The sequence below is a fragment of the Wasmannia auropunctata genome, unplaced genomic scaffold, assembly GCF_000956235.1.
Source record: "Wasmannia auropunctata unplaced genomic scaffold, wasmannia.A_1.0 LD336101.1, whole genome shotgun sequence".
Taxonomy (NCBI): Eukaryota; Metazoa; Arthropoda; class Insecta; order Hymenoptera; family Formicidae; genus Wasmannia; species Wasmannia auropunctata.
Genome location: NW_012026789.1, coordinates 2,505,478 through 2,524,849, shown reverse-complemented (window position 1 = coordinate 2,524,849; position 19,372 = coordinate 2,505,478). Strand labels below are relative to the sequence as shown.

At 36.0% G+C, this 19,372-nt stretch overlaps 1 protein-coding gene across 1 annotated transcript; it reads right to left on the bottom strand.

Annotated features, from left to right (window-relative positions):
• Positions 1–79: 79 nt before the first annotated feature.
• On the bottom strand, positions 80–18,921 carry LOC105459096. The gene is made up of 4 exons (XM_011704801.1): positions 18,833–18,921; positions 10,886–10,991; positions 6,402–6,574; positions 80–1,505 (listed from the first exon to the last, which is right to left on the bottom strand). The coding sequence occupies exons 2-4, from the start codon at positions 10,971–10,973 to the stop codon at positions 1,443–1,445; spliced, it is 324 nt and encodes a 107-aa protein (XP_011703103.1). The 5' UTR covers positions 10,974–10,991; positions 18,833–18,921; the 3' UTR covers positions 80–1,442.
• Positions 18,922–19,372: the final 451 nt, after the last annotated feature.

Below are 19,372 nucleotides of genomic sequence, written 5' to 3'. Positions count from 1 at the left end.
GTATTCTGCTCACGGGATTTACATGGGGTGAATCAAGAATCTTGTAGAACACATTTGCAGCAGAGGAATAAATGTGACACAGTGTTACATAATAATTTATTTTTAATTTTGCAAATTGACATATTGACATATTTGAGACGCGACCCTCTTTTTGTGGCGAATAACAAATAATTGATAAACAGTTCGCATTTTGCACCAAAGTTTTTACGAGATCGATCTCCGATTACGCGTGAAATTTTTTAATTGTTACAGTTTTTGCTATACATACGTCATAGATAATGCAGAGATGCTTTTTGTTCTCTTTAATAATAACAACGATCATATTATTTGGCACATTTATCGTAAGACTACGCCTAATCGATTGACCAACAGGCCAGCTGTTGAAAATTATACGATGCCCCAGAATGACGAAATAATCTTCCAGGTCAGATTTATCAACTACAAATTTCTCTTTGACATTAAAAAAAAATATTCAGTGAAAGATCTAATTATAACTTATTATTAACAGAAAAAGAAAGAGAGAGAGAGAGAGAGAGAGAGAGAGAGAGAGCGTAATAAATTAAAGTTTAAAAGCGTAAATGAGCAATAAAATCCTATATCTTTAAATCTGTTTAATTACATTTCAGTTCTTAGTTAAAATATTAAATATTAATTATGGAAAAGTAACATTTTAATTTTTTCCAAAGAAAATGAAATCACTTCTCGATTCGTTAATAAATCACCCGGAAAGTCCGAGACATTACGCTGTACGTTAATGCATGAGGCGCAAAGTACATGATTTCTGTGTTCCTGTGCCGATTAAACGAGGAAACAATTGCAAAGGATAAATTGTTCGTAGCGACCGAAGCGTTTACACTGTTATCTCACATCGAAGGACTTAGGCCAAGTGTCCTTTTTACAGCGCTGCCACTTAATCAACGGAAATGACAACGAGATAGAGTATAGCCGGGCGCCATTACGGAATGGATCTCACGGAACGGCGTTCCACTTAAGTGTTGAACAGTGTGTCAGAAATCCCGCAAAATCTCGTACAAAGCGAAGGAATCGATTGCGTCGTTACGAAAATAAAACCGTCGTTCTAGGAACGCGTCGCTCCGGATTAAACGCGCGCGCAAATCAAGCGTGCAAACAGCGATGGTCACGCCGGTTCCTCTTCACGTCGATCAGTCAATCGGCCCTGATTATCGTGGATCGTGACGCGCAAATTGTTCCACCAAAAGCTTCGCTTTCTTTTCTCTTTTAGAGAGAAAGTAAGAAACGCGAGATTTTCGGGATTTACCTCTCGCCGGCCTGGAAAGCGCGCGCGCAGGATGCATATACAGGGTGGTACGCGATGACGATGAGTTAATACATAATTTACATTGTACAAGAGAGGGTATAGAGTCGCGCGTTCTCATCAAGAAACAAATCGGAAAGATGCCGCTGGATCAGCTCCGCCGATTTTAATTGTTGTCGTCGTATCCCGCCGCAGCCACCGCGCCCAGGGGTCTCGGCAAAGCTCCCGCCTGTAACACACCGAAAGCGAAAGGACGCTAATTACTTAATTGCTTGTGAAAATCCAATTTCAGTACCGCCGCCATCGTTCGCCGTGCCCCCGTGTAAATCGAAGCCGAAGAGGCTGTTCGGGCTCGCCGGAAGGGTGTCTCTGCGACGCGCGGACTTTTGTAAAATTTAAAAGCGTGACGAGATGAAGGGGTAAAATGCAAAGAATTTATTAAATAAAAATTGTAATATTGTCGATGCACAATAATGCGAACATAAGTATTGATTTATATGAAGTGAGGAAACTATATTGTTATGTTGGCAATATTTACGATGTATATACACGTGTGCTCAATTAGGAGACAAAGACAATCGAGACAATCAAATGCAATTTGGGGAAGCTTGGTTTTTCAAAGCAAAGAAGAGCTCCTTGATATAAAATGATACTTAATACGATCTCATCTTAGGAAAGAAATTGCGCGGGATGAATAAGAAGATGTGGTCAATTCTCGTTAAGGAAAATATCTCTCCCTGTCATCATAATCTTACGTATAATATACGTAATTCGTGGAAATTGTTGTCATTAATGTGAACACGCTATTCGATTCGGGCACTCAGCGTTACGAAACGTTACTATTTTTAACCGCGTCGTTTTATGCATGACATGTAAGTGCGCCCGATATCGAAGGGAAGGAGGGGGGGGGGAGGGGCAGAGAGAGAAATGGTCCCTCTCGCGAACCGTCCACGTGCCATTCGAATCGCTAACAGATCGATAACGCCGTCGTCAGCGCGGTTTCGCTAATACAGATAAGAATTTCAGTAATGCGTCACGTCGCTCTGAGGAATTTGTACTCGTCGCACAACCGCTCGTCGTTATTGCGAAGGCGTACATTACAAATTTGCGGTATCGTGCAGCCCTCGTACCCGGCGGCGGGGAACTTTTTACAGAGGGAGAGCGGGATAATTGTCAAATGCGATGGAACGCGAAGTTTCCCCCTCGTCGACATCCGAAATCCGCGTGAAACCTCACCGGGAAGCAAGTCTATCACTCGTCTCTCGATCCGTGTGTCGTTGGGGGGGAATAAGTTAGTTTTATTGAATTATTACAATCATTTGTAATTTGTCACCGAGAGAGATCTACGCCTGCGGTTTTTTTCGTCTCTGGACATCACTCTTAACTGCGACTCACGCAGGACGGAGACGAAATATTGTATTCTATTAAGTATATAGGTGTATTTTAAATATCACTCACTAACGTTATTTCTTGTAAAAACTAAGTTAAAAGAAAGAACAATTTTTTCTGAACAATTTTTTTTCCATAATGCTCAATGAAGCGATCACTATTACAACAATTACGTTTTATTGGGCGTTGTAGAGAAAAATGATTCATGACTTTTCAATTTAATTTTTTGTAAGGAATAGAGTTGTATGATTATAAGTAAGTAAGAGCGCTGTTTAACATATTAGATACCTTGTAAAGTATAGATAATCGAAAGCCTTAATTAATGACTGTTTACATGCAATAATATGATGTAATAAAATGTATGTCGCAAGAAATTAACTAATCATAATCAAATATATGTGATGAATAATCAATTATGATTGGTCAATTTCTTACGGCTTACGACTTACTACACAATATTACTCCCATTGTAGACGGCCCTTTATAAAAAAAAAAGCTTTCGATCGGGTATGAGATTCATCTTCAAACTAACTGTGAGCCGCAGTTATCCCTTGTGTGACATAAATAAATATATGTACGGAATAAATATTCGCAGGGGGTACAAATTCGTTCCTCTCTATCACAATTAATATCATTAAGTATCAGATCGACATTCGTTTCTTAACATCGCTCGAGAGAAGATAAATGATAATTGTGCCGCGGCGCAATCGGTATAGTTTTCTTTTTTTATCACATCGGTAACTGAGGAAAAACGTTTTTCGACGTGACAATATATCGCTGTTAAAAAGGTCATTATGACGCTTCGTCGAGTGCACGAGGTGTTATAACGTTGTTCTGCCAGACTTTTGAAGATGAAAATTCCGTATCTGCTCTTTCCCCGGCGATACATCATATCATCACTGGGCGAGGCGTATCTATGCCTGCAAGTTACGAACGGGGGCACATACCTTCGTAGTGCAGTCTCGCATAACGCTCGCGTCGCGTGCGCGCCTTTGTATAATTTCTGAGCATGACATAGTAAAAATCGAAATCGAGGCGGAAAAAGGGTAAAATTGATTTATTATAAAACACATACTCTCTTTCTCGCGAATCTTACGAGGCAAAATTACATTCCTCTGCTCGAATATATATATACTAGTATATATTATATGTGTGTACGATGAAAGAGCAAGCGAAACATACTACTTTTGACAAACATATATAGTCGCCCTTATGTCGACTTCGTAAAATGTCATTTGCTCATTTCCGACGTTAGAGCGCATGCACTACGACGAAGTGAATTTATTTCGTTGAGTATTTGCCTTGGCATTTTATTAAAAGAGAAATGATAGATGTATGAATTTAATTTGCATGTGAGGTTGCAGGTACATGCGGACGTCCCTCGTAATTTCTTTCATGTCGCAATTCTCTTTGAACAGATTCGGTGAATTCGAGATATTCTAGCACACATGTACGTTAATATCCCGACAATTAATGTTATGAATGCTATAAAATATATATGTAAATGCTAAGAGGTGAATTTTGTTCCAACTGACGCCAAGATGCGTTTTAATTTTCCAAGCAGAATTAAAAACGTTTCTGTATTTTATGCGTAATATCAAGAATGTCTTGCGAAATTTATCATAAGAGAAACGACAACGGTTAGTTATAAATGGTCTCTTAACATACCGTGAAAAAATAAATAAAATAAAGATAAGTTCGTAGAAATAACATTTTTTTAGATATATAGTGTTGAATTAAGTCTCCGTTACTGATCACAGACTCTGACAGAAATTTATCCCAAAATGAATTATCGAAGGGGAATGGTTGAAAAAGAACCGGCAAATCTACAGAACATTTTGCATGTATTTTTAGGCTTCGATTTTAAGTATTTTTACATGATGGTGTATACGGAGTCAATTTCAATTTACGCGAAATATTATATTTTACCCACAGCACAGTTAAGGCCTTGCGATTGAATACTTCATCAACGTTTTAATACTTCAAATATTTGTTAGAGGGACGTTTCTCTTACTTTTTCTAATTACCATGAATAATCCCTATCCCCATTGTCCTGCGAGACAACCGGCATGCACACGTCGCGGCCACACACTTCAGTTCGCAAGAGCTGCGTCACTCTCACTAATTACGAGAAAATTAATCTCCCAGGGAATACTCGCCACATTAAGAGTAGAATGCAAAGGGGACTCGAAAAGCATTACGAATTAAACTGCGCGCATTCCAGAAACAGAAGTAATTCATGCAAAACAAGCATATCCATTTCAAAGAGAATTCCGATGACACGAAAATGTACTAGGCATACAGTACGAGAAATGGTGCAAATTCTTTTGTAGTTCCTGAACCTCAGCAACTGTCTCTTTTCGTAATCGTCGTATCGCGTTTTACATCAAAATTGTTTTCGATCAAGTGGCTGCGTCAGCCATAATTTCAAAACGCACGTGAAATACATGTAAATTGCGTTAAAAATAATAAATATGTAGTATCGAGAATTTAATGCAATATAATTAATTAATTTTAATCAGTTTATAGTTAGAGATGATTTGAATGACATAATAAATTGCGCGAATCCGTTCAGCTTATTAATTAATTAGCTCAAATAAACCGCTAAAATAACAGTACAAATGACTTGCAAATTATTACTGGCCATTATATTATTTATACTCGATATTTAGTTACGTAAAACTTATGCGAAACTTTTGACGATAAATTAGGATAGGAGCAACGAAAAAAAATTTTATAGGTCACATCAGCGTTAAACCCAGCTACTTTAGAATCAAGACCTAAATGTAACGCAGCCTTTCTTGTGTTTTACATAATACAAAACACATGATGTTTTACCATACGCATCAACAACGAGCTCACATACCATAAAATATATTATACAGATGGAAATAATAAATAACCCGCGTTTTGACGTTTTAACTTTGTCTTCTGAAAACATTTATCTTTACCGCAATGTATAAATTTCAAAAACTAGAACTTACATGTCACGTTAGAAATAAACAAATTAATTATTAGAATTGCTCTTCTGTAGATAAAAGCTGGTTCTTTTAATATTTTAAGGCTACTTTACGCAATATATATAAATTCTCATCAGAAAGATTGCAAAAGCTAGAATTCCATATATTTATATCAAACTTATCAGCTTGTAATTATTATATGATTTTATAATTTTACATACCTTTTAATATTTTAATGTTTTCGTATTTTTCATTCTTCAAATATTTTTTTTATATTTAATATAAACGCGTAAAATTATTATTAAAATTATATTCTGACACTAATTATTGTTTGAAGGAAACTTTTCTGCCTTCCGTGCCTCTGGAAATGTATGATCTCGAATTATATGACCTTGAAATCAATCCATGATTAATGATACCTATCTATATTTTGCATTATACATATTATCGAATCCATATTTCTGGCAATATCGTCGAAAATATTCAAGTGTAACAAGACGTACACAATTAAATAAATATAAAGCCCCATTTTTATAAATCGCAAACGCAAAACGCAAACGCAAATGCGGACGTTTCTCTCTTTCTTTTCTTTTATTTTTTGACGTTTTGTTCTTTTTTTTCCCCGCGTATGCGTTTGCGTTGTGCGTTTGCGACTTATGTAGATGGGGCTTAATATGTTATTGAGCTTTTGTGTTTTCCCCAAAGAGCTTACTTCAAAGATATTAAGAAATCACGTTTACGTATCGTCGCATGACAAACATACAGCGAGAACTTACGGAGATATGCGGTCCAGACCGACCGAACCGAAGACGTAGCGACGGCGATCGCTGCGACTTCCGGATCATCAGGTGCTCCAGCGGGAAGCCGACGTTATCTAGCGCGTTACGTTGCATCAAGAGCCTGTACAGCTCGTGGATGTTCTCCACGGGTGCTTTTTCCGCCATTTCTTCTGCAAGTACAGACATATGGATGTATAATTGCGACATATCGATGTTTAATCCTGTCGTGTAATCGTGTTAATCCTGTGTGTGTATACACAGGATTAAACATCGATGTTCTGTAAAGGAAAACGGGATTTAACAAACGGCAGAAACGACTTTTAACATCATTTATCGTTTCGCGCATATCGAGCGGTATTATAGCGTACAACGCAGCGGACAAATCCTTCCGTAAGACTTTGACCGCTTTGACGAAGCTTAATGACGCATCCAGCTCGGATGATGTATCGGTTATATCGTAAATATTCATCGCACTTTAGCTACTGTCGATATTAAGGATTCTTATTGCGAGCGAATCTTTGAATAATAAAGTCGAATATTAAAGAATCATAAAGTTTTTACTCCTGTTGAAGCGCTAATGATGGAGCTATCGTTATAATAAGCTTACGCCTTGGGAATTAACGGCACACACTTTTGCGAAGCATCAACGGAATCTGCTGTTGTTAAACATCAATATTCATCACGTTATCCTATGAGATCCAGACGGGAAACGATATCTTTTATCATTGCTAAAAAAAGCGCCTGATCTCCAGTAAACACAAACTGAACAGTAACATAACTTTAATGTATAAAATGTCATACAATATAACTGTTATGTAATGTGGTGTTATATTAAATTTATATTTTTGAGTCTGACACTTTGACATCGATGTTATGTTACTGCAGTTACTTGGTGTTTATTGGGCGGGATGTAATGCCAAGCGCGAGTCTCTCGCGGATACGACGTGTGCCGCGGCTTCCTTTCGAAAGAATGTAAATCAGACGCGTGTGCGATGCACGTGTCCAGTTTTATGGAAAAGAGAAAATGAAAGAGAGAGAGAGAGAGAGAGAGAGAGAGAGAGAGAGAGAATATGACGCTTTACAAGTACGTCCGCTTTATGCGGCATTAAATAGCTTTACGATAAGTAGCGTTCTTCGTATGGGCGTATAGGGTCATACGAATTGGGTGGGCATTTATACGGTTACTATCGTACGTAACGCGCGATATAACGATTATTCACTTTTATTCGTCCGCATAGGTCATCCTATAAAAAAAAACTAGAAAAAAATACATATATTCCATCGACGATGGCGACGTTATCTGACGTGTCGTTTATCACATACGTATGTATACATTTATATTACTTGACGTGTATTCAGAATTATTAACGCCTTCGGTATATCGGTATCATGTTTTTTTTTCATAAAAAAAAACGAAGACACATAGGTATATTGTGTTTCTGCAAGATTTATAGATAGCAGGTGTTCTTCGAATGTTTTTGAAAACTGTGAAAGTTCAACTATTGTCAGTCATAAAGCGCTCGACGGAATTGTGTTTTTTTACACCAACGTATATTTTTACGTCAACGTATTTTTGCTTATTCACAGTTTACACTTAAAATAAATTGAAAGAAAAGTTCTGCTTTTATATAAATTTACGCGTTACGTTTTATTAAAGTAAATGGGCGTCTTAAGAACACGTCTTCTCAAATTACAAGAGAAAACGTATGTATTTATGACTGATCGGGATGCTGGGAACGAAAGAGATTCAAAACGGATGTTACATATCTCTTTGATTACTTTCAAACAACGGTTCGATAAACCTGGCCAGTCCGACCAATAAAAAAAGCGATCTTTTTTATTGTAACAGAATAGTACGTACTACCGTGTCGACCTTTCAAGAATACAGACGATAGAATTTTCCCGCGTGTTTCATTGTCCCACAAAGGCAAACAGGGAACCATTTTCCGATTGAATAGGCACCTTTCAACTCTATGAAAAACTTGCGTGGTAAAATTCGAGGATGCGCGATGATGTGAAACACGTTGTGCGATTTTTTTTTTAATTCAAAACCGCAGCTCGTGCAATCGATCGGATAAACCTAGTTTCTTAAAAAACCAAAAACAAAAAAATAAAAAAAACGCAAAATACTATATTGCGTACTGCGGTGTTTTAACCTTTACGCCGAAACGCGAATTACTTCTTCCGTAAAGAAAAAATACAAAGATGACGGAGCCTCGGGCGTTAAACGTAGATGGGGTTGTCCAATGCACCTGTTGACTATCATAACGTGCTGCGTTTCGCCATTCGCGTTATAATGCGGATTACGTTATATTAAATTTTACTATCTCCATGAAGCTAAATTGCCTGCTGATGCTTCGCTATAATAGCGTCCCCAACACTCTCCCGCGCAGTTTCAGACGATTCGATAAATAATACATCGAAATTACGGGGGACATTCATCTCCTCGTCTCGGCAAGGAAGATTGATACTTCCACCGAGAGAAAAAAAGACTGTCGAAATGTACACCAATTACAGCAAGTGGAGCTGACATCGATGTTTGTGACGCTCGACTGAACGCTTTTGCGGTCTGCGGGAAAACCACGTAGGTACCTACTGGAATTCGTTCGTGCGCGAGTAGAACGTATTGATGAAACGCTTATGGGGCAAAAAGACCCTAACGGATAACTCGGCCGAAACAGCGATGTTGTGACGAGGTCATTTTGGCGCTGCTCGGAGACAGCAAAAAAGAGTGAGAGAGAGAGAACGTGATATAACATGATCCCTCCTCTCACGAGCAATTACTTATTGAATGGAGAGAGATTTGACCGATCGCACGTACGATTAGGGACCAACGATAAAAGTGACACGTAGGACGATCAATATGATCAGATCGGATTTACGATAAGTCTCTATATTTCGGTGGAAATACTACATAATTGCTAATCATCCTGGATCAACGGCGCTTCGTATCGACCGCCGTGAATTATTCATCGAAATGTCAAATTATCTTCATTAGCTGATTAGAGAATATTCGTGAATATTGACTCTATACTGAAAAATAAATAAATAATGTTTTAATTTTTTTTTAATAATACTAAATAATACTGTGTTATATTTCTCCTTGGACATAGTTAGAATTATTTAAACTTAGTTTCTTTTTCTAGAGCTAGTTTATTCCTAAGTTTCTAAGCTCTCCAGCCAAATCACTTGATTTTCATTTATTGATAATATTGGACAGTAAATATCTAGTATGTTAGTCACATTTTGTATTAATTTTTATTAAAGTTTGTAATAAACTCTTATGACAAATTTAAAGCAAAAGTTATGTAAAATTTTTCTTGTTTTGTCTTATTATTTTTTCTATTAAGAAAAAATAAATTTCTATCTAAAATCGAAAGTTTTGCAAAAAGTTTTTTAATCCTAAATCACTTATACAACTCTAAAATTAATGTGTATAAAGAAAATTACTCTAGAATAAAACTTTATAGTAAAAAAACTATAGAGTAAAGTGATAGAAATTCGAATATGGTAATTCTGAATGAATTAAGATTTGAATCCAATTTCAAGGTTCAAGTTTGGTAATTCTGATCTCATTGTGTAAAGGGCATTAAAAGACCCATCAAACAGGGATAAATTAAATTTGAATCTCTGAAAATTGGATTCAAATCTTATTTCGTCCAGAATTGTACCATATTCGAAATTGTACATAATATCATTTCACTCTATAAAGATCGGATAATTTCTTAATAAAAGTATGAACGCGAGTTGTATGACAAACCTATATAAAAATAGCATTAGTAATATAAAAATTACTTTTGAATTGAGCTAAATAAATTTTTCTATAGATACGCGTGAAGATATAACTATAATCATATAAAGATAATAGAACAGGGCGAAACCGTGTCATATTAACTAGTGCAATGCGATGAAAGGTTTAATTAGACTTACATTTTTCGCTACGCACGGTCTAGAAGCCGTCGGCTTAATAAGCCATCCTTCGCGATCATTAATTATTGTATGTAATAAGAGACGCGCTGACGGTCTCGCGTTGATACATGGCATTACCGGTAATGGAATACAAAACGTATTATCGTGCCAAGTAAGAGTGAAACTTTAATGGGATCTATATAGCACGAGGGGATAGCTCGGAAAATGCGAATTTACATCAAAAGAGCGAGAAACATTTGTTGTAAAAATTCGTCAGAATGTTGAGCTCTGAACAAGTACAAGAATATATACGTAAGGAGTTTATTTCGGGAATGTTACAATTAGTCTAAGAGTTACGCAGTACATTCAATGCAATAAATGCAAATCAACACGTGCCGTATCAACGTTTCAACAATTTTCCTGAAATCGGATTGACTCCAATAATTATCAGAAAAGAAATTATTGTTTATTTTAAAGAAACCGAGAAGCTCACACAATTATACTAAATGTGTTGACAACGCGTCTTTTCAAAAAAATAATCAATAATTTGTGGAGTAACGTGGTGAACTTACCTCCGTAATCCATGTAGTTTTCGGTGGCGTCCACGAGACCGACTATCACGACGAAAAGAATGAAAGCTGCGCAACGTTTAGCGTACATGGTGCTCTCCTCTGTCCTCTGCAATCAAGCGAACGATTCTACATGTGATTTAATTACTCCGGTCGATTTTGCGGACGTAAACGCACGTTTTGCTTCGGGCAGGTACGACCGAGGACGCGCGCGCGCGCATGTGTGCTAAGCGTGTTATCTAATCGACTTGGCAAAGAACAGTTTTCCTACTTTCTTTCCTTTTTTTTTACATTACGAGAACAATTAAAAGAGATCGTCACATCACTATTTCATAATTCGAACGATGAACGGTGCAGCGCGACGCGACGGCAGTTTCGCTTCACTTGCGCTTTGTAGAAGCTTCGACTCCGCTGGAATATATGCAACGCCTGTCGCTGATATAATTCCCCTTTCCCTCCTTCCAACGTTTGGACATCGCAACGTTTGACGAAAATGAGGGAAGATAAATTCAAGATCACTATGATAACAATCGAGCTGAGTGTTGGGCTTCGCGGTTAAATAACATTGCGTGCTCAGGAGACATTATCTGAAGGAAACGCAGCTTTCCGAGCGCTGTTATAATAATTTTATTATGCAAAATATTTCGTTAAATTATTTTCCCGAGTTCGTTGTAAAGAGCTATCCAAATGTAACGTATTACGAGTCGCTTAAATTATATATTAAGTAAATTTATGTCTCTTATTATATTAAGATTATGCGGAAGCCAACAGTGTTGTTAATAACACTACTGACCTATATAAACCTATATAAACCTAAAAGTTATTTTATCGTATTTATTTTAGTGTATTACAGTGGCAAATGCTCATAATTTTAAGGCCATTATTTTTGAAGAACCTAAAAATGCGGAGAAACATTAGTTTATATAAAAGTAATTAAATATTAATTTCAATATTATATATTTTTATTATATATTTCAATATTATTTATTTAATTTTATTATGTCATTGTTATTTAATTATAATATTATATCAATTATAACTTTTTAAAAGACACAAGTTACAACTTTTTTAAATTGTCTTTTTGTTTATTATATTTTTTTATTAACCCAAAGTATTTCGACTATTATTATGTATTAAATTGAGAAAAAGATAAAAAAGAGAAGCTCACAAATATGTGTGTTACGATGCGTAATTCATTAAAAAAATGTAAATTGCATTTTTAAAATATTAAATATTTTAATATAAAATATTAAATATTTAATAACGAAGCACAATTTATAGACGAACGTATATATATAATGAGCTTTCATTTTTTTAAATAAAAAGAATATATTCAATTTTACTGAATATATTATTTAATACTCGCGAAAATGGACCGAGAAAATTGCTCTTTTTATTGAAAATTTGTCAAGTTTCAAGGCTGACATTACATCACTTTTCCGATCGAAAGTTTAGGAAAATCTTTCATCGTCAGTCTAATGTAATTTTATCAACAAAATCTTTGAACTCATTCGCGGGACTTATACGTCAAAGCGCACCCCTCCACGCCCTCGATTTTCAAAGGGTCATGTTATCGATATCCTCGAGGTCACGATATTAACGAGCCATATTCCTATAGTCAGTACCTAGTCAGCTATGTTATTATTTATGTCATGCAACGGCTCAAGTGACAGGACAAGAAGTAGGAAAAAAAGGGAAACTATCAGCATCGACACCGCGCTTTCTGAATAATTCATCGAATTGTAATTAATTCTACTTAGGAGAGAGGATTGCGCGTCCGCATCGTGAAGCGACGTATATACATATATATGTATATATATGTATATATATTCGCGCGCGTGCGGATCACGTTGTAGAATTAAGTGCGTACATGTATGCGTTAATTTTTGGCGCAATATTAAATTGGATGACACGCTTCGCAAGTGTCGCGTGAACGTGACATCTCCATATCGAATTATCATTTCCACGTAGTTCGTCCACCACCACAATCTATCACGACGAGAATATCCGTGCAAGCATCGCGATCTCTGTTCACAACGGTGTATCAATTTAGAGGCAACCCCCATTAACGCAGGAACAACCACAAAGCAAGAAGGCTTCGTCCATGTGTAACACCTGTGCCGGCGCGTAATCTGCGCCTTCGGCCGTAAAATTCAAACATATAGACTCCCATTATACGTATCTGTGTGTTTGCATAACAAATGACGTCTGTGTTCCAAAAACCAAACCGCGTCACTTCGACCGTTCTTTCATTTTTTTTTCTTTTTCGCCCGCGTGTAAAGATACGACGTTGTCTCCTTCCATTTTCATCTTTTAACATTAATCGCACGGCAGAAATGCATGTAAACGTATTACGCTTTATTTATCGAGGATGAAAATTCCATTAACGATAATGTAACTTCCATTCCCCTGTCGTTCGAAGTTCGTTAAAAATTTTCAGAATATCAACATACGAACAATGTTATGGCTCATCTGAAGAAGAAATTGCGCATGAAGTTCTCTGAACACAAGTACAGATTATATTGTAAATAAATTACGTAGCATCGGAACAATATTGTTCTTTTCTTTTTGCAAGCGGGAGAATCGTAGAAAAATAACAAATATCGTTATATATCACGCTTTATATCACAAATGCATTTGTACATATATATTTTATATAATTTTCTTTTTCTCTCTAAACAAATACAATGTTATTTGTTATCTCACCTAATCATATCTCGAAATATCTATTGAGTAAATAAATAAAATAAAAAAATATTTAGGAGTACAAATTAAAAAAAAAATTCAGTCAAAATTATATATTATTTTAAATAGAAAATATAAGCGTTTAAATTAAACATACGAATGAAAATGTAGCAAAAAACCCAAAAATTCTTAAGAAATATTTAATTCGTTGTATAAAATGTGGTATCTTTCACGTCGAGTATCTCTATTAAAGATTATTATTAAAGATTATTCAGATGAATTTGAAATTCTGTCTCAATGTAACTAGAGACAGGAAAATATGGCTTACGTCGTTATTTAAGTCGCGACAGGTCTCTGATTGTTGCTACCTACGACAGAATCCAAGTTGTCGAACCCAATTCTATTCGCCAATTCTACGGACGCGAATTATAGCGTATAATTCATTGATTACTCACACCGCATTGACCGAGGCAAATCCGTTTAATCGTTTTCACGTGCTCGATATTAAACGTATATACGAACGCAATTCACGCCGATGCGTAATTGCTTTATAGAGTTCACTTTAGACGCGATGTAAAATTTTCGTCCAGAATTCAGAATAGAATTCAATTTACCTACAACTTTACGTCGTGTGAAAAATGTGTTCGAAGAATCAGAATTATACACTGCGCTAAGAGATCACGTTAAAACTTTCGAATTTTGTCGGTTTTTAAGAAACTGTATCTCGGCTTTCGGAGATCGTGGGACAATTTTCATTTCAAAGGGTGAAGCCTCAACTTTAAAATGATTAAGATGATATTTTTCGTCCCATCGATGAAAATCGAAAGCAGGTCATGTCAGAATCCTGGAAATTTCACGACATTGCAGTCTTTCACGGGAAAACCAGGTGAAAAATGTCACCACATAAATTTTAAGGACGGAAGCTTTTTCTTTGACATCAGAAATGACATCAGGAACATTGTTCCTGCGTACCTACAAACTGAGATATCGAAGTTCAAAATAAATTCTGCATTTTGCAAGATTTTGGTTAATTACCGCCGGCATTCGCGTTACACGATGTGCACCACGGGGAGATTGCTCGATCGGAGTTTGCACATTGTATGCGGTGTACGTGTGTTCAGTATAAAGTGTGACGTGTGTGTATCTATTGCGTTTGGACTGTGAAAATTATGTGAATTTTTCGGTGTGTGCGAATCAGTTGATTAATGCCGTGAAATTTCCAGGACTCTAACATGACCTGCTTTCAGTCTTCACGAAAAGGCAGTTCGATGGGACGAAAAAATATCATTTTAAACATTTTAAAGTTGAGATTTCACCCTTTAAAACGCGCACATGAAAATTGTCCTACGATCTCTGGAAGCCGAGATACATAGATAGATCAAAGTTTAATCTAATCATGCGGGTGTGCCTCGTCCTTGTCATCAGTTTCTATAGATAACAGCAGGTTTCGCGTGGAGTTGTTTCGAAAGGTTCTTAAATCTCCTTCGTGTAAACTTCTTGCATGTAAACTGCGATAAATTCGAAGACAAGTTCTTCATTATCTCTAATAGCGGACCATTTTCTTCGGAGTTTCTGAGTTTTGAATCGCTAACTAAGACTCCAATCAAGATTTCGTAGATTAAGGTATAATTTTCGAAAAGAAAAATTTATTCCAAGAGCGAACAGTTCGAATAATATAATTTCAAATCATGGAAATATCTTTACTGTTATTAAAACCACCAGAAAAAGTACGTATATATATTGAATATTTTATGCTAAACCTCGTTTGATACAGACATAAATTATTATCTGAATGTCTTCCGTTTCCGTTGAGAGACTTCCGTCTCAACAAATAAAACATTCCGTTTCTCTTGGAAAAAGGGAGTCAAATTATAATCTGAAAATTCCAAAGCTTCGTGACGCGGGGCAGATAATAATGTAGAGAAATATTGTAGGAATACCTCGCATTTCTCAACCCTGATTAACGGCAATTTACTTGTCGAGCTTTCCCGAGTAATAATTGCCCATCTCTTTGCTCGGTGCGTGTTGCACAGGCTTTTAAAGAACATAAATAATTTACGCGCGTATACCGTTGAGAAGATGGCAAAATCGTATTTTTTGCTCGCCGACTATTTTTGTGCCCGCATGGATACTCTCCGCATCACTTATATCGACTTTTAACGTACTTAGCCCTGCCGGCGCTCAGGAAAAAAGTAACTGAATTTGTTGTGTAATCAGTGAGTATTAATAATTAAGCAAGAGAGGCGCGCGCTACGGGAAGAGAGAAATCGATTATCATAGCCGCGCCGCGGAGACGTTCCGTCTCCACGTAACGATGTCGGTTCGTAATTGTCTTTTGCGCTAATTAGTCATTAAGTGAAACGTCTTAATAAACGTGCAGTGGCGAAAAGCACAGTTCGCTGCGCAATGACGAGACACATTGTAGCCGAATATCGATTTTGGATATTACCGCTCCCCGGCCGTGGAATTACGTTTTAAAAGCTGCCTTTCAGGTGTCTCTGAGAAATTTCCACTCGCGCGATAAGATACCTCGTGCGTATCCCGATTCTGTTTCCCAACAATTACTTATTGTTCCACGAATAATTTTCAAGCTGCTCAATTATCAAGCCCAAATGACTTCGGTTACATCACGTGTACGCGTGTACGTATAACGAACAGAACGGGAGGGGGGGAGGGTAGGGGAAAGGTTATGTTTAAGTTAAATGAATTTTGGTCGCACAATGGCACCGGTATTTAACGCGGCGGCTGTATTACACCCACGCATTTCCACTCGAGAAGTTTGATAAAATGTGGACGCTGCGGAAAGCTCCTGAGGAAAGCGGATTTAAAAATTTGCAACTTGTGTGTGTGTGTGTGTTACTTACGAATAAATCGTGTATGTCCAAGTTCACGTATTACATTAAATCCTCCTGCGGCAAAAATTTTAATCTGCGTAATCGCGCGACGGAAAGTAATAAGGCATATGTCGAAATTAACATTTCGAGTAAATGTGAACAAAGTATTTTTTAATGTGTATAGCAGAAAAAATTAATATATGGATAAAAAAATAAAATACACGAGAGAAAACCGTCACAATTTGTTAAAATGGTGAAAGTATTAATACGAATGAAATGAAAAAACAACTTTATATTTCAAATGATATTTAAACTTTTATAATTTTTCAAGAGTTATATTATGAATTATGTGATTGGAAGGTATTGAAAAAACATAAATACCTAATTCGATTAAATTCTATATAATAAATTACTTCCATTTAAATCTATTTCTGCATGTCAGTGTCCGAGAAAATGCGGCTAAATCTTTTTATTTAAAGCGCAAACAAGCCATGTTGGATAAACAATTAGTTACAGTCACGATTTATATTAAAAAAATATAACACATGCAATATGTAAGCTGAAAATAATTACATGTTTTTAATCAAACTATACAATTCACAAATATACTAGCTATGTAAGCCTGTATAGTCCAGCTACAAAATATCAATCTTTCTTTGTCCTCTGTTTTATACCTTTGACCTACGTTAGTAATTTATCACCCATTACATCGCGATAAAAAAAATAGTAATGATCGCGCCGCCGGATATTTTCAATGGATTACGTACATCATAATCATAAAAGGCAGCATACTCAATTTTTACGAGGAATACAAAAACGTTCTTTGTTTGAAATCTCCATTGATTGGATGTGTACGAAGCATAGTTACACATCTAAATTTTTTCAGCCATTAATTTTACAAAAAGACATTAGAAAAAAATCACAGCATTTAAATAAAAATCATTCACTAAATGTTTGATATTTCATTTTAATATGTCTATTTTAATATGTCTTTATTAATATTCTTTACAAAACACGTGAGTTTTTAAATTTTTTGTCTCTTCAGAATGTTATTTATAATACTTGCAGAATTATATCGTAGACGACGTTAAGCTTTACGATCAACAATTCAAAGCCGATCTTTTTTCCAACTAAAGTGGGAAACCGAGGTGGTTTCCGGTTATAAAAGAAGAGCTCTTCGCTTACGACGCATCAAATTCAATTAAATCAAAATTAATTTTCTGAATCCTTGCATTATTCGCGTGTTTTAAGACTAAATTAAATGTCTATAATTTTAGATTGTTTGTATCACGAATGAGTATATAATCTGATAACTGTAAAATTTTCCAAACTCATATCTTTCAGTATATCTTACAATATTTTTTTCAATTATATTAGAAAATTAAATATTGTTTATCGATTTTTGAATTATACGTATATCGTTATCTAGTCATGTAGAAAAAAATGATACGATTCGATATGTTTGAAATACGATATTTTCCAAAAAAGTTTATTGATGCAATACGTGTCGTGACTCTTCAACTTTTTCAATGGGGATGAAAACGTATATGAAACGTATGTGCAGTAATTGATAAATACAAAAGTTTGCGTTTTTTACGTTTGACATTTTTGTTAAGAATCTAACTCAAAAATAAAGATTAAGCTGCGGGAAAATAGCAGTTTTGTTTTTAACTAACGTAATTAATTGTTATCGTTTTAATTAATAAAAAACTTTAATTTTAAAATTAAATTAAATGTAATAATTAATACTATTTTTATAAGATAAAATTATTCGTAAAGAATTAAAACAATGATAAATAAACAAATGATAAAAAACAATTAAACCCGTCAAAAAAATATATTGCAAATCAATTGTATTAGATTTTTTATTGAAGACTGTTCTCGAGTGATTTACAAGATTTAAAAAAGCTATACGTCATTGATTATATACCAGAAATATTAACAAATATCTGCAACTACTATTACTGTAATTACATTATATAATGGAATCTTTTTGTACTGCGAAAAATTTTGACGGAGCAATTCCACTTGATTAAATCAGAGAGCATTAAAATATATTCCACACGCAAAAAAAAGTTACTTTATAGCGTAATATTACATTGACCTGTTTTTTTTTTGCGTGCGAGTAAATAATGTGCTTTCTGAGTTTTCTTCCATAATTAAAAAAAGAACGTAACACGTATATTAATCCAACTCAGGACTCGCATTTAATGATAAATTAAAAGGTGGAAGTTTAATTAATTATAATAAGATTTTACACTATTTTTAAAACAAATTGCAAGAAAAACACATTTTTCACGATAAGACGCGGACTTGGAAGTTGTCGAGCGCGCAGTTAATTATTAGAAAAGGGAAAGTGACGAAGGAGGAAAATAAGGAAAGACCACAAACGGCCGTGCAAGGTGCATAAGAAATAAATTGTCAAACTCACCGGATTCGAATTCTTGAGCGTTAGTCGCAGGTGATGAGAGAGACGAGCGGGGATTGAGTGGCTCGCACGTTACGGCGGTAATGATGCGAAGTGTGGCGATACCGAGGGACCCTTCATATATATGGGAAGTCGCCGTGCTTTCGATGGGGGGATGAAAGAGAGACGGGAAGAGGTAGAGAGAAAGAGAAAGAGACAGGGTGGGCGCACAGGTGGCTCGAAAGCGGCCACGCGGTCACGGGGCGCAAGCGTCCTCTTCTTGCCCTGCCCCGTTCATCCCTCCAACCTCGCCACCCTCTCGTAACCGAGATGACGCGGAGGTGGAACTTACTCGCACTCTCGCGGTCTCTCGCGCGCGAATTCTCTTTTTGCTCCGTTTTGAACCGTTTCATTAAGAAATTCTTCCCCGCCACGAGTCGCAGATTTGACAACGTGTAATACGACCTCAATGACGTTTAACAAGATAGTTTCACAATCGGTCTACCGATGTTATTTAAGGTGCAGAGATGGCTGGGGAGACGTATATGTGAAAAGGTTGAAGAA

Bases quoted from the DNA above. Each gene is read 5' to 3' on its own strand.
- LOC105459096 (XM_011704801.1), bottom strand. From the start codon at position 10,973: ATGTACGCTAAACGTTGCGCAGCTTTCATTCTTTTCGTCGTGATAGTC. The intron at 6,575-10,885 runs GTAAGTTCACCA...CTGTACTTGCAG, and splicing joins AAACTACATGGATTACGGAG to AAGAAATGGCGGAAAAAGCA. The intron at 1,506-6,401 runs GTAAGTTCTCGC...GGTGTGTTACAG, and splicing joins GGTCTGGACCGCATATCTCC to GCGGGAGCTTTGCCGAGACC.